The sequence below is a fragment of the Kogia breviceps genome, chromosome 6, assembly GCF_026419965.1.
Source record: "Kogia breviceps isolate mKogBre1 chromosome 6, mKogBre1 haplotype 1, whole genome shotgun sequence".
In the NCBI taxonomy this organism is placed as follows: Eukaryota; Metazoa; Chordata; class Mammalia; order Artiodactyla; family Physeteridae; genus Kogia; species Kogia breviceps.
Window position 1 is genome coordinate 101,018,674 of NC_081315.1, and position 27,489 is coordinate 101,046,162.

General features: G+C 37.0%; 1 protein-coding gene across 4 annotated transcripts in view; it reads right to left on the reverse strand.

Annotated features, from left to right (window-relative positions):
- SLIT2 (slit guidance ligand 2) overlaps positions 1-27,489 on the reverse strand; it is a 404,520-nt gene that overhangs the window by 85,691 nt on the left and 291,340 nt on the right. For 3 of the 4 annotated variants that reach the window (XM_067036353.1, XM_059066473.2, XM_067036354.1), the window contains 10 exons: positions 26,734-26,805; positions 26,162-26,233; positions 17,789-17,860; positions 13,884-14,027; positions 13,608-13,771; positions 12,610-12,633; positions 8,926-9,076; positions 6,158-6,232; positions 4,427-4,570; positions 325-468 (listed from right to left, as the gene is read on the reverse strand). In XM_067036353.1, the coding sequence (XP_066892454.1) occupies positions 325-468; positions 4,427-4,570; positions 6,158-6,232; positions 8,926-9,076; positions 12,610-12,633; positions 13,608-13,771; positions 13,884-14,027; positions 17,789-17,860; positions 26,162-26,233; positions 26,734-26,805 (1,062 nt within the window). The remainder of the gene's footprint in view (positions 1-324; positions 469-4,426; positions 4,571-6,157; positions 6,233-8,925; positions 9,077-12,609; positions 12,634-13,607; positions 13,772-13,883; positions 14,028-17,788; positions 17,861-26,161; positions 26,234-26,733; positions 26,806-27,489) is intronic. The other variant, XM_059066475.2, reaches the window with a different exon arrangement.

Sequence of the window (27,489 nt, forward strand, 5' to 3'; positions counted from 1 at the left end):
TTTATTTGTAAAAGAATAAAATAATTCTCAATCAAATTATAAGATTACCATTATAAATTAAGCCACATCACATTGTTATAAAAACAAGTGACTGAAAAATACCATTATTTTTGTTAAATTTTAATATAGGATAGTAGGCAATGTTTTTAGAAAAGTTAAAATAAGTTTAACATGAACAAATTTGTCGTTTTTAAAAAAAGTCTAAGTCTTTGATCTCGTTTTTATGAAATGCTTAGTAATGCATTAAAATGTTATCAATAAAAGTAATAAATATAATACACTGGCTCAATTAATACATAAATGAAGACTATTTTTCATACTTACAGAGTAGATAAAGAATGGAGAGTATCAAAAGCCCCTGGTGCAATTGTAGTAATTTGATTATCATATAAAGAAAGCAAACGCACAGAACTGAGTCCTGTGAAACTGTCGTTCCCTACACAGCTTATACGATTACTTCTCAACATCCTGAGGGGAAAAAAATACAACATCATCATGGAGATAAAATATCAGGCAATCAATTTTGCCTATTTTAAGACCGAAACAACCCCTGTTTGCAAACGTGTAGCATTCATTCCTGCTTTCTGAATGTTCTCCTGTCATTAGGAATTGCTGTAGATATGTACAAGTCATCCCTTGGTATCCCTGGGAGATTCGTTTCAGGACCTTCTGCGTATATACCAAAATCTGTGGCCCTCCATATCTGCGGGTTCTGCATTAACCGCGGATGCTTGAATCTGCAGATGCAGAACACGTGGATATGGAGAGCTGACTATATTAAGAACCTTGTGCTAGAAAAAAATGCTTAGAGTTGTCAGTGATAACATTCAGTTACAAAAACTCATGAGCCTCAGCACCAGCTTACAACCCCATCTAGTGAGGGTAGAATGTTTTCCTTTAATGATACAATTATGTTTGCTCTATTACATAATGTCCTAATTCACCTACAGCTCTCTAAGCCCTTGAAGCCCCATGATTTATACATTCTAAGAAGCATTACATTTGCTGCTGAAGAGAAAGGAGGCAAAAAAGAATCAATTGCCACAGAAAATGAAGAATTGAGGGCATCTCAGGGACTTACAGCCAAGCCGATGTCAACACGGGCTGGAGGAGGCAGACCTGACTGAGCTTCCACAAAGCCTGAACAAATGATTTGTTTTGAGTTTAGACTGAAAAGGAGGCAATACTTAAGAGATCCCAGTTGTTCACAATAAAATTTCTCTTGAAAAAAATTCTGACCATTTTTTCTTTAGTCATTGCCATTAACAGGATTAACACTTTTGTCATTTCTTCATCACTGCTAAAATTTTAGCTTGTTTCTCAATTCTTTTCCCAACATGCTTATTTGTGGGGCTTAGAAAAGGAATGAAAAACTTCTTAAAAATTCCATGTAAAGATGAACAGTTGCCATAAAGTTTATTCAGAATTTCTGAAAAGTTAATATTTTCCTTAACTCTTCTAGACATGGATCGATCACCCTGCTAGAAGACTGCAAAAATAACAAAGCATTCCTTTAAAATTCTAGATTGTCCTATAATAAATAAGAAATATCAGCTGTTGCATTCTGCTAAGTTGCAGATAACAAGAAAGGATAATGCCTTCCTTATCAAGGCATTGTTTTATGTTAGGAAACAAATGCACAACAGAAAAGTAGTCCTATCAGTACTATCCTTTGTCATAAATAGTAAAGAACATTTGGTCTTAATCTTGTTGGAGTCACGGACTCCTGGGAAAAGTCGAAAAGAGCTTTGCTTTCCATCACTGGAAAAATCCACAAGCACACATATGTACCACATTTTGCCTGCAACGTCGGGGGTTCAAAGACCCACTGAAATATGTACATGTACAAACTAAGAGGTTTACTAGTCCTAAAGGGTTGAGAAGTCTACAGGCAGTGAGGAGGGTCTTGTCAAAATCTTTATAGCTCCAGGCTGAAAGAGACCACTTAAAGCAATAGCTATGTCCCAATAAACCCACAGAAGGCCTTTTAATACTCCTAGCTTGGTCTAAATGATCTGTTTTGCTGCCTTGAGGTACAGTGGGATTAAGTAGAGAGTCAGTGGGTGTCTGTCTCAGGTGCCAAAACACAAGAGGCACAAAAACATTGCTAGAAATATAACAAAGGAGAAGGCTGAATTTAGAGAACTTGTCTCACAGAGAGTCCAGTGACTGGACCTAGCCAGAAAAAAATACTTTGATAAACTCTTTGGAGTGGTGTTATGGACAGAACTGTGTCCCCCTAAAATTCATATCCTGAAGCCCTAACCCCCAATATGACTGTATTTGGAGACAGGGCCTTTAGAGAGGTAGTTAAGGTGAAATGAGGCCCTTAGGGTGGGGCCCGAATCTGATTGGACTGGTGTCCTTAGAGGAAGGGGGGCACCAGAGGTCTCTTTCCCCACACACAGAGGATAGGCCACGCAAGGACAGAGCGAGAAGGTAGCCATCTACAAGCCAAGAAAAGAGTCCTCACCAGGAACCAAACCTCTCAGCACCTTGATCTTGGACTTCTTGCCTCCAGAACAATGACAAAACAAATTCCTGTTGCTTAAGTCACTTATCTTGTTACAGCAGCCCAAGGCTATCTAATGTAGGTAGTTACAGGCTCACCCCTCATCCTCCCCTCCCCATCCCAACACACACTGCCCCCTTAAGGAGAAGTTCCTAGTTACAACAGTCACTTGGCTACTATTTAAGAAGGGAGGCTTTTGCCTGCTGCAGGATTTATGTTTTGCTGAGTTACCTGAGGCAGCTTGGGGGAGGGGAATAGGGGCAGGAGTAGATATAACCACCTGTGGTATATCTTCTCTGTCCGCTTTCTACACTCCCAGGATCTCCTCCATAAAAAGACCAAAGTGATATCTGGTCTTTTAAAAGGGATATTTGCATTACATTTTGCATTTCGAAGGGACTCCTAGTGAGCCCATGGGAGCAGTCAGCAGGTGGCAGGTTGGCTGTGTTGGATGGTTCGGCTCCAGGCTACCCCAGGAAGCTCAAAGAACACACTTCTCCTTTCATGGGCAGGGGCTTTTTTGAGTAGGATGTGAATTGGGGATGCTGCTGGCTGGGGAAATGCCTTCTCCCTCTACATCTGATAAAGGGCAGGGAATGAAATTCCTTGGCTCTCAGTTACCCTGGGCACGCATGGCTCTTGGTGGCTGCACGGGGCAGGGTGAGGGTTTGGGGGAGACAGTAGAGCTTGGCCTCTCTCCACTGCAATTCCCAAGGGTGTGTCTTGGTTACAAATAATTTCCTTCGTGTCTTCCAAAGGCTTCAGAGTTTCGTTGGTGTCTCTTCCAATGTTTACGCCACCACTTTTGTCAAATATAATTTTATGCTTTAGAGATTATGAAAACTACACATACACACAGAAGAAAATTCAAGTAACTCAAAGTATTGTCTTTACTTGTCAATTCAAGCCCCCTCTTCCTTGGCCAACAACCTTCTGGAAACATATAGGATTTCTTTTTCCCAACCTCCCTACTGCTGAGTAAGTAGACATACGCTTAGCATATTTTCTTTGAAATAGACAGTAAAAGATATACCACCAGCAAATTTCTCTCTTTTTCACTAAGACCTTGCAGGGGTAGATGAAGGCAGTCTCCAGCTAGGCTTATTCTGCTGCAGGTGTTGGAGTGGGTTCTGAAGCTAGCGACCTTGGGCCAAGAGAGAGTATTAGGTGGAGGTATTTGAGGAAAAGGAAAGAGAATGATTGCTCTGAGGAAGAAAAGAGGAGCCAGATCTGTACAAGCACTGGAGCAAAGATAATCTTTTTTGTTGAGGATTCAACAGCCAGGAGAGGTTCTTTTGATCATTTGAAAGCAGCATACTGACATCAGAGGTATCAGAGTCAAGGACTGTTTTTTTTTAAAATAAATTAATTTATTTTATTTATTTATTTTTGGCTGCGTTGGGTCTTTGTAGCTGCGTGGGCTTTCTCTAGTTGCAGTAAGCGGGGCCTACTCTTAGTTGCAGTGTGCAGTCTTCTCATTGTGGTGGCTTCTCTTGTTGCAGAGCATGTGCTCTAGGTGTGTGGGCTTCCATAGTTGTGGCACGCAGTCTCAGTAGTTGTGGCGTACGGGCTTAGTTGCTCCACGCGCAGCCTGTGGGATCTTCCCGGACCAGGGCTCGAACCCATGTCCCCTGCATTGGCAGGCAGATTCTTAACCACTGTGCCACCAGGGAAGCCCCAGGGACGTTTGCCTCTACAAAATGTGCGTGCGTGTGTGTGTGTGTGATAGAGAGAAAGAGAGAGAGAGAGAGATACACAGAGAGAGAGAGACAGATACAGAGACAGATATAGAGAGACAGAGCAGAGATCGGGGAGATGAGGAAGAGCAGGAGCTATTCTCCCTACTAGGAATATAATGACCTGGGAATTACAATCCTGTGGTAGAAGAATCACAATGCAAATAAGAATACTTACAAAGTTTTGAGGCTTTCCAATCCCTTGAACATCTTATGCTGAACATTTTCCAAACGATTACTCGTGAGAAGTATTTCGTTTACACCAGCTGCACCTTCAAATGCTCCCTCTTCAATGTCAGTGATCTTATTGTTGCTAAAGTTTCTAAATAAAAATGGTTGAAACAAATATTTGAAACAATTTCTTTCTAACAACCAGGGCACTGAGACAACATGTCTGATCATTTTCTTCTACTGAACGAAGGTCTTACACAAAAACTCTAAGCTCTTCACTGCCTGGCACTCCCAAGGCTCTGAAAAGTCACCACTTCCCGATTCCATCAGGCCAAAGTGGTAACAATACAAAGGAGAAATATCTATGCTGAAATGTACCAGCCTGATCAATGATCTGCCAGGGCCCCCAGGGATATAAAACTCTTGAGGTGAGGTACTGAGTTGTGTAAACTTTTATGTTTGCCCACACTTACTAAGAAACTTTTCAAAGAAGTGCCCGATTAAAACTGTTGAATGAATTAATGACTCAAAGAAGACAACTGGATAGAGAAAAGAAGGAAAGACTAAAATATGTTTGCATTTAGATAGCATCAGAAATGTATCTGAATATGAGATTGTTCCCAGTTAAACTTCTCATGTAATAATATGTCAAAACAACCAACTTAACTGCCAGTATTTTGTATGATACAAAATACTAAAGGCTTGCCCAGAGGGCAAGAACATCCAGTTGAGGTAACATCTTCCTATAGGTTCTCTCTCTTTCTCAAGGCTCACTCCAAGACCAGGGATGCCCACAGAACAAGGATCATTTTTAGGTACCATTTTATTCATTTCAGAGCACTGCACATAGCAGCTGCTGAATAAATATGTATTGAACTGAAAAGCATCTTAGAACTAAAAAGAAAAAGCAGTTAACATCAGTGAAAAAGGAGGACAGTTAAGAACTTAGAAACTCTCTGGGAGGCAGTATATAATATGTGGGTCAAGTGCACAGGAAATGCTTTCAGTCTGCTCTGCCACTTATAGCCTATGTAACTGTGGACCAGTTACATATATGAAAGCACAGATATCACAGAAGTATGCTTCTTTCCTTCTCCTGATGTTTCCTGTTATGTGGAGGGTGCTCCACGGACCCTCATTCCTGGCCTCTGTCCTGTCCGTATTTCCATCCACCTTGGGTGGGGGAGGGTTACTGTCGGAGTGTTTTTGAAACTGCTGAGCTTATAAACTTATTTTAAAATATGAGTTGCGGACATGTAATAACACAAATGAGCTATCAAGCCAGTTTACCAATCATTAATTTTGACTATCTTCTAATGAAAGTTTAATGAAGCAAAAAGTCAAACAGTTGACATGAACGTGCTGAAAGAGAAACAACAGCATGGTTTGGGGAACAGTAAAGGAAGTTACAAAACATTACTGAACTCATCTCTAATGCACTTAGTTTGCTGGATTCCTGCTGTGGCCACATAACAAACCAGCTGTCTGAGTTAAGGTAAGATGGTAGGGTTCTGCTACAGAAAACATGGTTGCCATCACTGGAATACATAGGAAAGAGCCAATTACTTAGGTTCCTCTTAGAGTTTACCCTAAATTCATGTCATAGGTAGTCACTGTACAGACATGTCTCTGAACCTTTTATATTTTCCAATTTCCTAAGAAATCTAAACAAAACTGCAAAGGTATAAGAAAACACAACACTACAGATATTTTAAAAGATGGTTAAGATATGGCTTACATTTTACGTAATTGAGGAAGTTTCTTGAAGATGCCTGTAGCTTCCAACACTGTAAATTCATTATTATTGAGGCGTCTAGGAAAAACAGAAAAGTTTCATTCCCAACAGTCAGGAAGAGATTACATTTTATTTCTCGTACAGAATTATAACATTATTTAATGAATATCCTAAAGCAAAATATAGGACACATATCACAGAAAATTGGTGGGAAGTACAGATTTTTTCCAATTTATCCCATATTTTAATGACCAAAATAAAACATATTAAGAAGCACGTAGTAAAGAAAGCCAATCATCGAAATTCAAAACCAACTCTCATTCAGTAATCTCTAGAACAAAGTTTCTCAAACTTTTTTTTCCACTATTACCCCTGCCTCCAAAAGCACTTTAGGATGTATTTTTCTAGTCACTTCTCCATAAATACGTATCAACAGCTTTACTGACATACAGTTTACACACCACACAATGTACCCCTTTAAAGTGTACAATTCGGTGGTTTTTAAAATATTCACCAGCTTGTGCAACCGTCTTTGCTTCCTAATTCCAGAACATACTCATCATCCAAAAAAGAAACCCCATACCCATTAGCAGTCATTCTCAGTTTGCTGCCCCCCACTGCCTCAATCCCTGGCAACCACTAATTTACCTGCTGTCTCTGTGGATTTTCCTATTCTGAATATTTCTTATAAATGGGATCACACAAAATGTGGCCTTTAGGGTCTGTCTTTTTTCACGTGGCATAATATTTACAAGGTTCTTCCATGTTTAGCACAGATTAGTACTTCATTCTGTTTTATGGCCAAATTACATTCCATTGTGTGGACATACCACATGTGTTTATCCATTCATCAGCTGATGGATATTTGAGTTGCTTTTACTTCTTAATCATTATCAATAATGCCGCTACGACACTGGCATACAAGATTTTGTATGGCTGTATGTTCTCAATTCTCTTGGTTATGTACGTTGATGTGAAATTGCTGTGTCACATGGTAAGTCTATGTTTAACTCCTTGAGGAAGAGCCCAACTGTTTCTCAAAAGTGCTGCAGCGTTTTGCCTTCCCACCAGCAATGTATGAGGGGCCCAATTTCTCTCACCTGTTACTGTCTTTTTAAAAAGCCATTCCACTGGATGTGAAGTGCTTCCTCATTATGGTTTTTTTTTTTTTCTCATTATGGTTTTGATTTGCGTTTTCTTCATGCCTAATGATACTGGGTATTTTTTCATGTGCTTGTTGCCCATTTGTATATCTTCTTTGGAGAAATGTCCATACAAATAATTTGACCACTTTTTAACTGGGTAAGGTACATTTTAATTGTTGGGTTGTAAGAGCTCCTTATGTATTCTGGATATGAGTCCCTGAGCAGATCTATCTATCTATCTATCTATCTATCTATCTATCTATCTATCTAGATAGATAGATAGATAGATATAGATATATGTTTTACAAATATTTTCTTCCCAGTACTGATTTTTAAAGGTATAATTTTTAAAAAATCTTAATTTCTTAAAACACACACAACCTTTGCTGAAAGATGAATTAGATATGAATTTCTAAATTTTTGAGTGACAAGTAAACTTATTTAAAGTGTTATCATGCTGGAAGATAAAATTTGAATTATTGTTTGTAGTATTATTGGAAATAAATGTAACTTCCTACATGATAGTAAGTAGAGAGTTCAGGGTTTTTACTGCACAGTCTCCATGCATTTCTAAAGTCCTGGACCTATGAAATAGCTTCATGAACTAAGAGAAATTTTTTAAAGCATCATTATAAGCACTAGGTAGTCAGTTTCTGCCATCTGTTTGAAAGCATTATATTATTTTAAATTATTCTAATTGCTTAAAATTCATTAAGTAACAGGCATGAGTATAGGCACTGTGGGAGATAAACTATAAAACACAATCTCTGTCATCAAGGGGCTATAATCTAGTTGAAGACAAGAGAATTATACATGCACAAAAAGACAACCAACATTGCAAAGCAGTTAATGAAAAATACCAGATGGTGCTAGACATAAACATTGCTAAGACATTCTAAAAATGATGAGGTTTCACTGGGTTTTTCTTGGATTTTTAGAAACACTAATATTAAGTGTCATACTTTTATAAATAAAGTCAGTGAAGGCCAACATACATGGGCACAGAATCTATAAATGATTCAAACATATTTTAGAGCCTCGTATGTGCTAGGCCCTATGTTAGTGTTATAAATATGGATCTGATTACACTCTGTCTTTTTAGCTTTCCCTGCTATGATATCCATTGTTCAGAAAAAAACTATCCTTTGTGCTTCATACTTGGTAAACATTGAATCCTTCCGCTTGTGAGTCAGTGAAGTAGCATAGCTGATAAAAAATGGACTCTGATTGAATTCATAATTAACACAGATTCAAAATGGTGACTCCAAACTATTTTATTTGGTTGTTGAAAAGACTACATTAAAAATCTATTAAGTGCTTAGAAATGGGTTTGGACATAAGTAATATCTAAGAAATAAATATCAAATGAATGTGTTATTATTAGCACTACTAAGTGCTAACTGAATTTTTGAGAGATGAGTTAATTTCTGTAGTTGTATCTTGGGCCAGAAAGATGAAGTAAGAAAACCTCTAATACATATACTTGTACAAAGAAGAGTTATGCCAGTGTGTGTCAATTAAAATTAATGTAATTATTGAGAATGAAAGGGCAAGACAAAAATCCCAATGCTTTGATGCTTTCATTCCTTCCCTTCCAAACCGGATTTTGTTGGGAGATGAACTTACAGCTCTGCAGTGTACTGGGGAATGTGGTCTGGGATTTTGGTGAGTTTTTGATTGGAGCAATCTACTGTGGTCCCTTCACAGCGGCACTTTTCAGGGCAAGCCAGATCGGCAAAGCAGTCCCCACTTAATTTTGATCGATAATCTTCTGTACCTATTGAGGATTCAAGCCAGAAAAGAAGATACTGAGTCTGAAGGTTAGAATATTTGTTTATTTGTAGGAAGAAAAAAGTAAGGTAACTATAGATTATGCAGCAGGGAGACAACTTGGGGAATTTTGGTCAATGGATGTCAGGAGAGGGTTAAAACAAGGGCTTGGAATTTGCTGGAAAAAAGAGTAACCAGATTCACAGGACAGGAAAACATTAACAGAGTTGAGCTTTTCACAGCTGTACTTTCTGCTGATCCAGTTATGAGCCATTCTAGACTATTTGACAGCTAATCACACAATGGCTACTAGTCGTGAAAAAGTTTATTTTTTCTCTGAGTCAAGAATTTAAAATGTATCCAGTAATAAACATATGCCTAGATATCATTTTCAATTAGGGCTTTCAAGGCAAATAGATGGACTCAGGTTTTTTAATTTTCTATGGTCTTTTATTATTCTCTCCCTCTCACATAATCTTCAGAAATGCTTAAAAAGCCCTCTTTTGTTTTGATTTTATAAAAAGAAACAAGTAAATCCTGATTTAAGCCTCAGCAGCTTGTCATGCTGTAGAAAGCTGCGTGACGTTCCATGGTGCTTGACGGAACCATGTTTTACTCATACCTGGCAACCACATGGTTAGATCAAGCACAACAGAAAATCTCGCTACATAACCACTACACCATCCACTAGGCCAAAGGTAAGACCAAGAGGAAAGATGAAGGGAAGCAGGAGAAAAGCTACAGACGTTCTGGAAACGTAATACTGTTTACATGACATGCATTCTCCCCGCAGAATGTTTATGACCATAGTAAGAGTATTACTACCGAAGATTCCCTGGAAACACAAAGAAGGGGCTATACTGAAAGGTGCCTCCAACGTTCCTCAGAACTGCAGAATGGAAACAACAGCTTTTGGGAAAAACATCCTGGAAGAAGTTGAAGGTGCGCTACAAGGACAACAGAGAGGCTCAAAAGATCTGTGGTTTCTTCTTGGAAAAAAAAAAAAAAAAGGGTGCAAAAGAGTGAGACTAAAAGAAGATACATCAGGATTGAAAAGGGAGGATATCATGTTTCAGATCAGACACTTTTACTTACAGCCAAAATGGTGAACTCCTGCAAAAGTAAAGATCACCAAGAAGGAAAGAAAGACAGTAAACCCAGTTAAGATTCACATACACGTATATAAAACTCACTCAGGTCTCTTCCTTCCTCCCTTACTGTGGCAATTATCAGGGAATGGCCTGGTGTGACAAGAATCGTCATGCTTTGTAAACTTCCATAATCATTTTTTGAAGCACAGTGGTCTTACAGGAAAAGCAACGGCATACAAGATGCACAGCACAAATTAAGTTCTTGTCAATTCCTCTAAAAAACTGAAGTCTCCACAAGGTAAATTTTCTTTGAATGCTCACTGTAATCTCTAGATGCTATCCAGAATGGTGGTAGGCAAGTAGACATGTAAAATGAAGTGAAAAACTAATCGTGAGATCTTCAAGGACTATCACTGGAACACTTGGATTAAACCTTAGGTTGTGGCTTACATGCTTCGTAATGATCTTTCCAACTTATAAATAATGTCACTTAATTGAAATGGAATCAGGATCTCGGAAGAAGTTTGCAAAGCTGAATATAACAGTTTCATTACATTTGCCAATTAATGCTGTGGCATTTATTGAGGATCTGTTGTATTGTAGTTTAAGCTTTCATTTAAAAAGTGAAATAAGGAAATGCAAGGAACAAAATCTAAGTGATAATACACGAGGTATTTTACATTGAAAATAATCTGCATTCAGTGCAATGGCAATGTTTATTTTATGGTTGCTCTTTAGGCAAGCTCCTATTTTAATTAAAATCTGGAAAAAAAAAAAAAAGGGAGGAGAGGTCCAAAGAATTCTTCTGAGTCCTGACTTCTATAATTATTTGTTTAAATCATGTAAATTGAATGACCAGAAATTGACACTTAAGCCATGATATTTGATATAAAAGTTTTTGGTTTTTTTTTTTCCCCCAAACCTATTTTGGCTGCTGTTAATAAGAGGGCAAAACTGTTAACAGAATTTATGAAAACAACCTGGCTTTTGTTCCTTATTTGGTGAATTTGAAATATTAATTTCTAAATTATTGATAAAGTATATTTAAATGTGACAGATTGAATAATTTGATAATTATATTCACTTCTCTAATTTGGGGATTTAAGTAATATCGATGTTTTTACCCTATAGGGGTTCTGTTTTTCAAAATGGCTTTCTCTGGGTAATAGCTATCAGATGACTTTCTACTTAATAATTGGGTAAAAACACTGAATTTTAAAGATTGCCAATGAAGGCCAATCAACTGTTCTTTTCAACATGTTACTTCTTATGCAGCCAGTGTAATACATATATTACTGATCATTCAAGTCAAAATATGTAATGAAACAAAATCTGTTAAATGTATACAATTATTCATATTATAATTCAACCATGGCAAGCAACGCATATCTCCTTAAAATAGAGACCAAACCCAGAGTTCTTCTTAAGAAAATAAGTATGTTTTTTCATACTAACACTTTATAAATAGTTTTTAAAATTTATAACTATTAAGATATATTATAGTCTAGAATATACCCAGGATATTGTAAATGTAGCCAATGAACTACTAACATGTGTTTTTATATAATGGTTTAAAACAAACAAGTCAAGAGGCATTTTACACAACTGGCAGGCAAGGAAAAAATAAGTAAAGAAACATATTTCAAAGAGCTAGTTCTAGAATCATCAGCCTTGATAGTGTTAAGACTGCAGTGGTAAAACATTTCAATTATTTTTCTCAGAAACATTACATTCATCTGCCTAAGTTATCCAAGGCACTTGGTGCCCATGAACTTCTGATGCTTTCAGGATGGATGCCAATATTGTTTTCATGGAGTTATTATACTGTGACTCCAGGGATGTAAGAATTTTAAATCACAAGCAAAGTACAACTGCACATAAATCAGCAGGAAGTTGCTGCTTTGGTATAAAAGGTGAAGCAACAGCAAGCAAAGTAAAGCAAAAAGTAAGGGATACTTTTTTAGTATAAAAAAATCTCTATAAAAAAGTAAATCTCATGATGGAAAACATAGTTCTGTGTGTCTGAAACTGATTTCATGTAGAACTAGTTCTTTGACAACAGAAAGGTCTCTGTCTTTAAAACCAGCTTAAGATGCTATATTTTAAAAACAGGTTGAAAGGGCAGATATACAACATAAGGAGAGAAAATTATTTAAGTAGAAAGCCATAGATTGAAACATTTTAGCTACTGTGAGAAATTTCAGATAATGTGCCAAAGTGAGAGAGAGAGAAAAAGGTGGGAGTTTAATAGTAATATGTTTAACATCAGAAGCTGCATGCAAAGGTCAGGTTTTCAGGAAACAGCTACAAGTGATCTATGCAGAAGGAAATCTAGCTACAGAGTACCCACTGGATTTTCCAAAGCATGCATATCAAAGTTTTAGAAGCTACATTTTATAAGGTGAGGAAAAGGTGTCTGCAGTTAGTCCTACTACCGAGCAAAACCTACCTGGAATGAAATACTGTTCTTTAGCTAAATAAAAAAAGAGAAAAAAAATAGAAGATGCACCTGAATGTCAGCAAGCAGAGATATGAGTTATATTAGATTAAGAATGGACTAAAGTTACTATAGATAATTAAGTGAAAAATGTATATTCACAGCAGTGGCTGAAGTATAATCACGTACAGTGAGTAGGAAATGCATCTGGAACCATGGACAATAAAGGGCTTTGTTTTGATATTAGCTTCTTAGTATAAATTAACTGCTGAATGTGAAATAACTCCTGGAATAGTTACGTAGCATACTACCCAAAACATACAGAATGCACTTTATTATGAGAAAATAGGAAAGATTATACCTAAGCAAACAGTAAATTTCAACAAAGTAAGTTTTCCCTTTAATATTAATTAAATGCATCTACATTTCACTTTTTATAAGTAAATGTAATATTCCGGAAGTGTTAAAAGATGGCCTTTTGGGAAAAAAATGTATCCTCACACTCCTATTCGAAATGAGAGAATGCAAAACAAGAAAATGGCATTCGGTGTGAGAAGCAAGGAATCTGGAGCTTTTTTTCCCCCTACTTCAGAGTCTGAGCAAATCAAGTAACCAAATCTCAGTTCACTTTCTTAAAGAAATGGAAACATGATTAATTACTTTACCATTGCTCAGTGAAAAACAATACAACAAATGTGAGACTTACAGCCTTTTAAAGGCTGTAAGCTAAAAGTTAGCTAAAAGGCCCCTGTTAAATTCAAACCCTGGAATTATAGTATGAAGTATCCAGGCGTCTTTTTTTCTTTATTTCTTCTGCTGGATAGTGTGTTAGAAAGGTTACATGTAGGAGTGCTATATGAATTGCGTCTACAGTTCTTTTCCTTCATGGGTAGAAAAAAAAGAAATACGATTCTGCAATGTTTGGTAATTCAGCTCAAGGCCAGCTGTCTCTACATCTCACTACTGTTTTGGGTAACGCTGGGGAAATGTCACACAAAGTAAGAAATTACCTGAACAACGGAATTTCTTGCTTTTGATCTGTCCAATTCTTTTATTTGCCAGACGCCGGGGGCTGGTGCAGCGGGCACCACTGGTCTCGATTGGGTTGGTATGAAGATAATCCGCCAGCCACTTGAGATGGCAGTCACAAATAAAGGGGTTCTGGGCCAAATGCCTTTCAGAAACACATACAGAACACTTTTACACATGACTTGCAATGAACTCAAGTCTCAAATTCAGAGTGAATACAATGGTCATCACGTTTGATCCAAATCCTATATACATACATGGTTTGAATGGCACGGAGAGGTGAAAAGGTCCCCTTGGCGATGGTCTGAAGCTTGTTGTCATATAAGGAGAGAAGGTTCAGGTTGTGCAGATCCTGAAAAGCATCTACCCGAAGGCAGTTTATCTTGTTGGCATTCAATAATCTGTTTGATTAAATAGTCGTAGAATTAAAGTGTAGCATCTCATTAACCCATCTTCATGACTCTGTTGTTCTTGAGAAAACCCAATCAAGAAATCCATTTCTTTTACCCTCAACATTAAGTAATCATTGAGGTATCACAGGCTGAAGATTTGGGGTCATGGCAGATAAAGCATGGGTCATGTCTAATGATTGGATTGCCTAAATCTAGTGGTACTTATACATTTATTCAACAAAAATTATTAAATATATTCTCTGGGATGTGTAGAAGTACAGCAATAGACAAAGGTGGGTGAGAGCCAGTTTCTTTTGTCAAGGGGGCCATAAAGTTCTCATAAAACATTAGTCCCTGGAGCTGCTCTGTGAAAAAGAAATTCAGTCCATTCTCAAAACGGTAGCAGTAGTGAGACTTCTAAACATAGACCAGATTACATCACTCCTCTCTCAAAACAATGCAACAACTCCCAGCTTGCTCTGAATAAAACCCAAGACTTGACAATAGCTCGTAATGCCCAATGGGATCTTTGGTTCCTTTTTTGAACTTTACAACCTCCAAGTTTTCTATTCCTGGCTGTTTCAGCTCCAGCCACACAGGTCTTGCCAGACTCTCTTCCCTGCTTGGAAGGCTCTTCTCCCAGATGTCTGCCTGGTTAACTATGTTGCTTCTTCGAGTCCGCTGCAATGTCACCTTTTCCATTCAGCCTCCCTGGCCACTCCCTCCAATACCGTCAGCCTGTCTTTGCCCCTCCCCTATCCTTAGCATCTCAATAGCTTTACTTTAATCTACTTTTTCTATTTTCTTAAATACACATTTCTTTCTGTTACGTGTGATTTGCTTATTTATTATGTTCTCGCTGACTGCCATTTGCATGAACCCTCTCCGAAGGGTACAAGGTCCAGACAACAGGGATATTAGTCTATTTTGTTCTCTGTTGTCTCCCACATGCCTGGCATGTGCTAGGTGCTCAATAAATATCTGTTGTTGAACGACTACTTTATAACCCTCTTGGAGAGTGGCATTATCACACGAAGACCCTCATTCTGCATTACACATATCCATTTCACTTGGTTTAACATAATATCCCACAAACTTGCTTTTCCTCATATATACCAGTGGTATTCTGCATCCATATTCCGTGGAACTGTGGTTTACAGATCATACTTGGGCAAACATCATTCTTGTAGGTTATATGTCCCTGTGTCTGCACTTGTATTCACGCTTTCCTCACCTTTGGGACTATACTTGCCTGACCTCCACCTGCCTCAACCTTCTGGCCTATCAAGGTCTCACAGAAGGCTCACCTTCTCCAGAACAAGACTTTTCCAGAATACAACTGCCACCCAACTAATGTATTCCTTCCTCTAGGAAGGCCGTCAGTGCTACCTAGTCTTGTCAACTATTTTATACAGGCCCTCATGTTTGCCCAAAGACAGTTTAGCCCTCCAGGGGCAGAGAATTCTTTTTGATACTTCTTTTTCTCTGTTACCATTTAGTTCAGAGCTTTGATACTTAGGACTTCAACAAATATTTAGCAGCTCAAAAAACATGTGCTATGTGGTTTGGGTAGGATGCTTTCTTATCTAACACACTGAAAACTTTCCCCGTTTGCCCAACAGAATCTCTGTAATTCAGGGTATTCCAGTTTTACTTGCCTTTTTAAGACCTCAACTCCCTGCACATGCAAAGCCAGGACTTTCTAGTGATGGTTCTCCCTGCTGTACTCTTTTTTATCCTCCTTCAGAAACTGCAGGTTTGGCTTTCTCTGTGATCTATATAATGCTTTCTTAAGAGCTTAGAGGCATGGTTTGAGGTGTGGACTGATTAATCCTGTACCTCCCCACTTGGGGCCACAACACACGGCCCACTGGCCATGTTCCCTAACTAGTCAGCTAACTAAGAAAGGAGCTGGAGAGCACAATGCTAAGGACAAGGAAAAGATGCGGAGCCTGGAAGACAACTAAAGAAAGTGCCGTTCTGAGCACTTTGTACTTACTTTACATTCAGGTGGTCCAGAAATCAGGGGGAAAGTACCGAACACTACTTTCTTTTGTTCCTTCCATTTACCTACTTCTTCTCCTCAATATCTCATCTGTTCAAGCAGATCTAAGGTGTTTAACCTAACCAAATTCTCAACTATCCATAAAGAGTCAATTGTGCCACATTAGCTCTGGCAGGCTTAGTCTAGAGACAGAACTTAAGGCAGAGGGGCAAAGCTGGCTTTTTTAGTAAGGTTTATCTACATACAGATTCCCAGTGTTTATCAACCCACTTGTTACATCAACTACCACTAAGTGTGTGTGGAACGAAAAAGGTGCCATTTTTAGTGTTGGTACTAGGCAGGACAGTGGTAGCAAGAGAATGTATAAGTGAATGGTGAGGAGAATAATGCTAAGAAAATGTGAAAAAATGACACAAAAGTAAATAACAAATAGGCAACACTTGGCTACAGTACCTAGCTATACCTATAATGTGTATAGAGTCATCCTATTCAAGATCAGAAACAATATTTGCTAACTTCACTGCAAATGAAGGGTTAAAAAATAATTTGATGCCCAAATAAAGTCACTAGGTCACAAAGGTCAGTATTTATCATGACTGATTGGTCTATTGTAAAATCAATTTATTGAGTTATGTAGCATTAAGAAGAGAGAGAGAATGGAACAGAATTGACAGTACTATACATAGTGAGGTTGAATAGTTTTGTTAATGATTTGCTTCATTTGTGTGTCTGTGTGTATGAACTGTGTTGTGATATAAAATATGTTTCTGCATAATAATGAAAAGTTTAAAATGTGGATAATAGGATGTAGTTATAAACATATATAAACATACACTTATCAAGTAAGGAAAAAAATCAACCTTTGGGCTGTTTGTGAGATCAGGAATAAACTTTTACCAAGTAAGTGGTTCAAACCCCAACTCCAACAAATACACACATCCAAAAGAGAAAATAGCATTCTAAACTTAAGAATTTTAAAGTAGACTGACTGTGAACTAGTTGAGAGAAGAAATTATATCATACTCATCTTTTTATCCCCAGCAGCTAGGTCAGTGTGTACCCCAAATGAGATACCCTATAAGTGTTTGGTGATTTGAATAGATTTTGATGGTCCAACACTAACAATCTTATTATTAGCCTATTTTTTAAATCTCATTTTCATATGAGCATTAATTAAGACATCTCGGGTCAAGTCATTCTTATAAATATGTATCATAAATACTTCTTTCAAGACAAATAAGTTGTAGCTATTCTCTAAACAGAGTGGTCTTTAAAGATAAAAATCCAGGAAATTGACAGATAATTCTCTCACTAAAGATTAGTTTGAGTGTTACCACTCTGTCCTAGGCTACTAAACACCATCTTTGTGTTGGGGGATGTTATTCTAGCATTGTCACTGTTTCAGATTCTTTGGACAAAGGTAGATAAACATATTACCAAGTCTTTCTCCTTTCCAACTATAAGTAAGTCAAACCAGAGAAATTTCATAAAGGGCAAGGATTCCACAAACTATAAATGACAGAACAGCCAGGATGCCCACATTTATGACAAGGTGGAAAGAAAGGTTTGGGAACAATTTCAAAGTGTTGTGTCTTCAAATAAATAACCATCATCAATGTTAGCTCCACTAGACTAATCTTTTCCATTTCATTAAACTATGTCATTTTGGGTCAAATTTTTCTGAAGCCTCCATGAAAATATGAGATGGTACACTGGCTAAAATATATATTTGGGTTCAACAGATCAGAAACAATCAAATACTTACAGTAGCTGTAAGGAAAACAGTCCTTCAAATAAACTTTTTGGGAGTTCTGTGATTTTATTTCCATAGAGGACACTGGAAAAACATGATTTGAACAAACAAAAAAATTAGACATCAACCAGCAAAACAAATTCAGCCAAACATATGTATTCAGGCATATAGGAGTAAGCTCCATACGTCATAAAAGCCATAGCTGAGTAAACAAACTTCAATTTGCGAATGTTTTTTCCTTGATTATAGATTAGACATATGCTTATGGTAGAAAGTTTGGAAAACATAGAAAACCAAAAAAAATTAACAAAAATTAACATAATTTATAATTTTATTCCCCTTTCATAGAAATGTCCACTGTTAAATTGTCATGTTTTTCTACACACACACACACACACACACACACACACAGTTCACATGTAATGAGAGCACACAGTATATAATAAAGGAGAACAGTAAATGTGGAACCTACTGTTCTTTAAAGGGATGAGGTTTAGGATTATCATAATGGAAAAACAGTGAAAGGAATCCACGTAAGTGTAAAATTTTCATTTTAAACATATAATGTATATTCATGAGAAATGTAAGATTTGTGAAGACAGTGATCATTAATATTGATACAGGAGAATTTTTAAAATGTATGTTCCCCAAAGAAATATGAATAGGAGTGTATCCTCATGTCCCTACCTCTGATTAGCCACTAAGTGTAGCCACAAAGTGCAGGGACCATGACTTAATTACTTCAGTATACCTGGTGCCTAGGTTTTGACACACAGTGATGTTCTAACATTGGATTGATGAGTGAATATTGTTTGAAGAGTAAAATGAAGTAATAAATTAGCACAGGAATAAATTAATGTATTCACAGAAAGGGTGAAATGAGGGGATTTCAACAGCAAATAAATGAAAATGATTGACTCATCATGTTGGCTATTGACCACAGATCTGCAATGATGCCCCTCTATTCTCAGGCCCCAAAAGCAGAGGACCACAATTATGTGTAGGAAAAGACAGAAATTATATTTTTAGAGGAACAATTTGACAACATGTATCAAGAGTCATAAAGATGTTTATATAAATTTTAACTTAGTAGTTTCTCTCAAGAGTTTAAGAAAAAACTCGGAGACAAACACAATATTTTATCTGCCAAATGTTCATGGAATAATTTATAACAGTGAAAAATTAAATACAAATAAAGTGTATCCAAGTTCCAAAGAAGGGGATTGGCTAAATATATATTTCACATTGATAAAAATCATGTTCTGAAGAATATTTAGTGAAATGAAAGTCTTCATGATACAACACTAAGTTTGAAAGAGGATAATACAAAAGAATATATTATAGTATAATTTTAACTTTGTTTAGAAGAATATATACATAGAAAAAAAAGTGGAAAATCTCTAGATGGTAAATGACTTACTGTCCAGAGGTCATTTGAATTTGAATCTATATATACTGTCTTTATTTTTAAAATATTCTCTAGGATGGGCATAAATTACTTTAAAGAGTCAGAAGTATTCTTTTGGAAGAGAAATAAATGATGTCATAAAATGTGGAGGAAAAAGCCAAAATAAGAATTAAAATAACTAATATGTTTGGCAGCTGTACATGATTTCTGTTTGGAAAGGAGGAAAATAATGCAAGAGAGATGAATCAGAGTGAGGAAAAAGCTGTTCCCTTTTAAGATGTCAGTGAGAGGTGGGATATATTACAAAATATGAAGAAAATTCTTAAGAGAACAAATAAAGCTGGGTGCTATACTGTACAAAGCGACATTTCATTTGTATAGATTCCAGTGGTATAGTTATAGGGTATAACATAAAAATTCATTTGTGTAGAATATAGATTTTTTAAAAAACTTAACACAATTAGAGAAGAAACCATTTTAAAAATAAAAGAACAAAAGAGAGAATTCTACATTGTCAGGCTCAAGGAGGTAAAGGCGTTAAGAAAGGGTAGAGCGACAATAATATGTATCTTAAGGTCAAGAATAAGAGAACAGAGGGCTTTAGGGAACAAATTGTCAGATCAAGGTGGCACCAATTTGGGATATTCAACTGAATATCATTCAAGTAATGCATTCAGCAATAGGTATCGTACACTCATTATGTGCCAGGAACTTTGCCAGATTCTAGGCTTCGTGCCCAATTAAACTGAATCCAGCTGTTACTTGTTCAATGTTCACCATGTGCCAGCCGCTGATACAACTGAGATGAATAAAAGGTATGGCTTCGAAGAGACACCCAAAGGGCTATTTTGAATACTGAAGGAGTTTCACATTTTGAACCCATCGAGATCTAAAAAGGAAACAGGATGTGTAAGAACTGTGGGAGACCCACATTAGAATCAAAGGGTGAGTAATTAAGTAGGTTGTTCACTTGGGTCTTTTGTTTCAAAGGTTGGTTCAAATAGCACAAAAGGAGGACTAGCTAGACAGTGTGCGATACTTACACTGGGAAAATTTTCTTTTCCAACAAATCATTCTGTTTTCTTTAAGATCATGATAAGAAAACAGATGTTTACTATTAATGAGAAAATTTGGGTACAGGGGAGAAAAAGACGAAAATCACAAAAGGATGTCAGAAATCTGTAAGGGTAGGTATAATTGGGTATACGGACTATCATAAAAATATTATAATAAATACTTGATATGATGGGGATGAGATTTCTCTACAAAACAGTATAGCAATACTAGGGCTGAATAGTTTTCTTACACACAGTGAGATCGAAATGGTAGGAAGGAAAAAGAGATTTAAAATATCAAAAGTCCAAAGACCAGGACCGAACAACTGGATGGCAGCCAAGAAAACAGGGCCAAAATCTATAAAAATGAGGGAAAGGAGTATCATCACATAAAGATACAAACTGCAAGAGGGCCAATGAGAATCTTGCTACACTCATAAGAGGGAAGGAAAATTTTTAAAAATCAAGATAAAAATAATTCAGGTGAAAAGAAAATAAATACATGAGTAATATGCACAATTTCCAAATACCAAGGATGACAAATTGGGTAGCTTTTCTACAGTTTTCTTAAACATGGCTTATATTTGGCATTCTATATACAGTACAGTTATGCTGATAGAGAATATTTTATAGTCGTTTGAAACAACAGGGAAACCTTATGGCAGCTTTTGTACCTGCTACAAGAAGGAAGGCTAAGAATACTAAACCCAGTTTCACTCTGGTGTTTCAATATTGGGACAGTAAGATACAGCAACCACTGCTGGCCAGTCTTTGACTTCTTCTGCCCTTGCTGAAAGCAGAAGACAGAACTCCTACTAAAGAGAAAAAATATCCAAAATAGAAACCTACATGATGGCTATCATGAAAAAGGTGCAATGGGCAGACTTACTATCCAAATAAATGTTAAAGAGCTATACTTACTTATAAATGAAAAACCATGTGTACTTGAGAATTAAAACACTAAGCAAATTTAAAGATAGTACAGTAAAGAGAAAGCAGAGGTTGCCACATTTTCACTGAAAACCAGTGGTAAATGCAAGGTACTGTGCTGGACACTTAACATCAGTCCAAGAAAAGCCTGTAGGAAATGCAAATACAGCAATCAAGCCTTACACTATAGACCCCTGTGGAATTTGTGAGCTGGTTAGTGAAGAGAGGAAATAAGAATTAGTGAAATACAATAGTTTGTAAAAGGTTAATGAAAAAGTAAGAAGAGGGGGAAACCATATTCTGAGGATCTTGGGCATAAAAATTCCCTGGGATAATTAAAGTCCAAAATCATACACATTGATAAGTATCAGGAGAAGAATTTGCCATGGTCTTATTGTAATATCTCTTGAAAGTTTACTCTGTGTTTTTAACAAAGCCAGGAGAGGAATAATCTCATCCCCATCTTAGAGATGAGATAACTGAAGCACAGGGAAATTAGTAACTAGCTCTATGTACCCAGTGAGTTACAGCCAGTATTCAAATACAAGCCATCCGGGCTTCCCTGGTGGCGCAGTGGTTGAGAGTCCGCCTGCCGATGCAGGGCACACGGGTTCGTGCCCCGGTCCGGGAAGATCCTACATGCCGCGGAGTGGCTGGGCCTGTGAGCCATGGCCGCTGAGCCTGCGCATCCGGAGCCTGTGCTCCGCAATGGGAGAGGCCACAACAGTGAGAGGCCCACGTACCGCAAAAAAAAAAAAAAAAAAAATACAAGCCATCCAGCATTCTAAAGGAGATATGCTTAGCCACTATGCTGCACAGCTATAACACTTAATATAAAGTTATTTTGTTAATATAAATATATATAATTATAATATAATATAAATCCAACAAGTAAATGAAGAATAAAAAATGTTTAGAGGCGATGCTAAATGTACTTATACGCCGAGTTCTTAAGAAATGATTATTAAATATTATAGAAATCTTGTTGATGTACCAGTGAAAGTAATAAAAAGCCCTGAGGATAAAATGATTTCATAGATGTATGTATTTTGAATGATATTTTGTTAATAATATGTAAAACAGTGTTATATAATAAAATATGTTAATATATAATAGTGGTATATTATATATATGTGATATATATAATAATATGTAACAAAATAAATGTTAATAAAAATAAATAAATGTTAATGAATTTAATAGGAGAGACCTTAAAAAACACTCAACAGATCAAGTCCAGTTTTCTCTAAGATATACTATTTTGGTAATTGAATAACAAAACAATTTATTAAATAAAATGCATTAGAGGTATTTGGCAACATACCACCTTTAAATATTTCGCTTCTTTAGCAAATGTAGTGATTAAATTAAGCTGGCTATATAACTGAGTACAGCTGCAGAAAGACATATAAAAGAAACTTGCACAAGTAAACACTTCATTTAAAGAAAGAAATGTGGCCTATTTGCATCCCTCTTGCAGTTAATCTACATACACCTAAGTCACTTCACCCCTTTCTGGAAGACTTAAACTCCTGGCTCACTATTTCAGTCTCCAACATGACTCTTTTCCAGCAACCTGTCTTTCACCATATTTATCCATCTATCCTCATGGCTGTTCCCTAGACCTTGCCATTACCAACAACTGCAACCTTTTCATTATTTTAATTTCAAGCATCTGCTCCCCTCAAGTCATACTGACTTTTTCTTGCTCTGTCTTGAAACACTCCGCACACTCCTACCTCAGAGCCTTAGTATTTAGCTGTTCCCTCTGTTTTCTAAATTATTTTACTTTATTTATTTATTTATTTTTGGCTACATTGGGTCTTCGTTGCTGCGTGAGGGGCTTTCTCTAGCTGCGGTGAGCGGGGGGTACTCTTCCTCGTGGTGCGTGGGTTTCTCATTGCAGTGGCTTCTCTTGTTGTGGAGCACAGGCTCTAGGCGCACGGGCTTCAGTAGTTATGGCACGTGGGCTCAGCAGTTGTGGCTCGCAGGCTCTAGAGCACAGGCTCAGCAGTTGTGGCACACAGGCTTAGTTGCTCCACGGCATGTGGAATCTTCCAGTACCAGGGCTCGAACCCGGCTCCCTTGCATTGGCAGGCGGACTCTCAACCACTGTGCCACCAGGGAAGCCCTCTTCCCTCTGTCTTGAATGCTCTTTCTCCATATCTCTGCAGAGCTCACTCCTACAATCCCAATCTTCAGATCTTTGCCCAATATCACTTTCCTGGGGGGTCTTTGTTAATTGTTCTATTTAAAATTTCAGCTCTCCCCTCCTCTAGCATTCCTTATCCCCCTTCCTTTCTTAGTTTTCCTTCATAGCACCTGTATCATCAGATATACTATATTTTCTGTCCATAGTTTACTTTATCACTGGTCACCTCCATGAGGGAGGGATTTTGGTGTTTTGTTCACTCACATGGAGGCTAGTACACAAGAGGGGCCCAAATACATTTCTTTTTTTTTTTTTTTTTTTTTTTTTTTTTTTTTTTTTTTTTTTTTTTTTTGCGGTATGCGGGCCTCTCACTGTTGTGGCCTCTCCCGTTGCGGAGCACAGGCTCCGGACGCGCAGGCCTAGTGGCCATGGCTCACGGGCTTGGTTGCTCCGCGGCATGTGGGATCCTCCCGGACCAGGGCACGAACCCGAGTCTCCTGCATCGGCAGGCAGATTCTCAACCACTGCGCCACCAGGGAAGCCCCCAAATACATTTCTGTTGAACTTATGATTGTGTCTAAATGAAGAAAAGGGTGATTGCAAATCCGGGTCGTTATATATTTTATGGAGGGGGTAAATAATTTAATCTTCGGAAGGCCAATTCAGAACATGAACACAAAGAGGAAAATGATATTAGTTATAATATATGGACTTTCTCTGTGATATCATAGCTATTTGATTTTCTCCTAGCTTTTCTGTTTTATAATGTTATAAGGCATTATGTGGGTATTCCACTTCTGGAAAAAGGTTCCTACTTTTTCATGTACTGCTATGATTTGAGCTAGAAATTCCTCAGTGACTTAGCGCCCTGACTGAAATGCAGTTCTACAAGGAAAGATAATGCTTTTCTATAGCTTTCCAAAAGAACTATGTACATGAGAGCTATGATCTTGAAGACTAAGATCCCAATTCAGCAAGCATGTTCTTTTTTTTTTTTTTTTTTTTTTTTTTTTTTTGCACGGGCCTCTCACTGCTGTGGTCTCTCCCGTTGCGGAGCACAGGCTCCGGACGCACAGGCTCAGCGGCCATGGCTCACGGGCCCAGCCGCTCTGCGGCACGTGGGATCTTCCCGGACCGGGGCACGAACCCGCGTCCCCTGCATCGGCAGGCGGACTCTCAACCAGTGCGCCACCAGGGAAGCCCAGCAAGCATGTTCTTTTACATGTGTTGTCATTTCTTTTCCAATTTACCATTAGTTTATTATATATGTAGATTAGTACATAAGTTATAATCATTAATTATAATAAATATATATTTAATAAATATAATGTAATTTACTGTGATGATTAATTAACAAAATAATTAAAATGATTAATCTTTTATTTATTTTATTATTTCTTTTTACCATTTAATTCTCACAACCACAAGTGTCAACATCATTAAGGCAGTAGAACTTAACAGTAAACTCTGCAAGCAAGCAGATATAAATCAGAATTCTCCATCCATTTCTCTCTTTTTTGACATTTAATGGTTATCTTTGAGGCACAGATACTTGAAGGACCAAGACTTTGTAACACTGACTTGACTTTTGTTCTGTCCTTTTGTATGGCTGGGAGGTTGTCTATGTTTACTTTGGATAGTATTACTGTCCAGGATGGTATGTACTTTACTGACAATTTGGGTGATTTAATAGAGTCTTGCATTGTACTTTGCGATTTTAGAATCTGACAGCCAACCCTGAGAACAGTGCATGACTGTACTTTACAAACTTTCTGCCAATAGTTGTTTCCCTGGTCTTGGACTTCATCTATTAAAATAAAAATCCAAAACAAAAAACAAACAGAAATGAACCTAGGCAGACAATGCAGGTGAAGTGATAGTTTTCCATTTTTTTCTTCAAAGAAAACTGCAGTTTTCTGAGCAGACCACCATAGCGACCTGAATATTCATGTGCCCAGAAGAGCTGGTCCATCTCCTCCCCTTGGTATGAGTGTAAACTGTTATTTAAACCAAAGGTGTTTATCTGAGTATCACACATGTGTATCCTGAAATTCTCACTGGCTACCATTGACTTCTGAAGTTTCTAAGAGCCCTGGAGTAATTTACAACAATAAGAACCCTTCTCTAAGCATCACCTCTTAAAAAAATACCAGATTTCATTTTCAAACTTTAAAATTAAAATTTGAAATAAAAGCTAACTCTACTCAGTGGACTTCTGAAGATTTTGTACAAGTTTGAAGGAATAATGGCCTTTATAAATTCACTTCAGAACCACTTTAATTTACATAGCTATCTCCCTGGAAGTCCTTTTGACATTAAAAAGCTGTCATATTTTCTTATCTTTATTCTTTGAGAGATTAAAGCTGGTCTGTCAGGGAAGTCTTAAGGTGATGAAGCAGGGGTTGGGGGGCCCTCTCAATGGTCATCTTCCACTGTTCTCTGCAAGACTTCGTCCAACATCATTCTAAAGGGGACTGTAATTGTCCCCAGAGACAGCTGCTATGGGCTTAAGGATTATCAACACAACACCAGAGCACTCCAAAATAAACATTTTCCCTTTACTTCAGAAAGAAAACATTGTCAAAAAAGGGCTCATACTTTTGCTCTCTAACCAGCAGAACTGTCAAACCTTAAAATATATACCCCTAAAAACTGGCTAATTTTAGAGGCATGTAGCAGTTCTCCATAAAAATGATGAAATTCACTAAAGATTCATACTAATTATTATTAATAATTCATAATAAAAACTTAAAGAGTATATCCCTTAAATCCAAATTTAAAACTAGAGCCACTATTCCTTGTGCATGCTGCTTTCCTTCAGTGATGTGGTCAATACTTACAGTGAATTCAGAGAGCGTAGTCCTTGGAAAGCATCTGGTGCTAGCTCAGAGATCTGATTATTGCTCAGGTCGCTAAGATTAAAAATAGGTTAGGTTAAACTAAATAGAATATCAGTGAGATTTACTGCAGGAGAAAGCTATTTATTGCCTTTGCATGTCAGTTTTGCACCTATCAATACATATATAAAATTTGCAACATGAAACATCTGAAGCATCCTAAATTAAAAAAAAAATCACACTTTAAAATCAATTATTGGCTATTTTCCTAAATTATTATTAAAGATGGCATGTGTTATTTTTGAAAATAGGCATTTAAGAATTTGACTGCATAATATATTGACCATGTACATTCACACTAGTGTGAATTAATATGCTAAACTACAGAGAACTTAAAAAATTAATAGTTTAGCTTTTAACTTTACAATATTATAGAACTAGCAACAGATAGTCACGTCATTTAATATTTAATCTGTCGAGTACTTAAATATTCATAGTTAAATGGATGTCTTCGCATGGTCATGAGTTGTATAATTATTAAAAATTACACTGATTTCAGAATATTATTCACTCACATTCTTCTAAGCTTTTTATATGGTGAGAAAGCTCCAGGAGGGATGACCTTGATTGAGTTCTGTTCCAAACGTCTGCAATGAAAAAAAAATTAAGTTTTAAATAGAAATGTGAGCTCCCAGATATGTTTAATTCAAGCCATGTCGAGAAGCAAAGGTGATATGCTTTATAAGTGATATTTTCTCTTTTTCTCAAAAAAGACTACTAAAATTAATTGTGCTCTGCCCTAAATGTGGTACAAGATTGGGAATAAAAACAAAGCAACTCTAAAAACAATAAAAATATTCTGATTTTTTAGGCATTACAAGTTCATTAGTATTTAAGTCTGGAGTTTGTATAAAAGAAAGAACACCTGTAAAAAGCTAAGTTGGGAATACGTTTTGCTAACTTCAATATCAGGAAGAAATACGTTGTAACATTGAAAAGATGTAGAACATGTTTTAGAGATAACTATAACTCTTCCACAAAAGACATTATGGTTGAATACTAAATTTTATAAACCATTTCCTCTACAGAAAGCATATTATAGCTTGAAAGAATTGTTATATGCAGTAAATTAATTTTGAAGCTTCTTCTGAGGCAAAAGTCCTATATTCTAAATTTATAAGTGCTACAGATATTTTCAGTAAAACTGTCTGGACTCTGTCAATCCATTATGTGAATATTTCATGTGAAAACCACTGCAGCAAAGTGCATTTAAACACAACTGCTGTGTTTTTATGATGCACTAAAATCTGAGAGGTGAAAATAACCCTCTA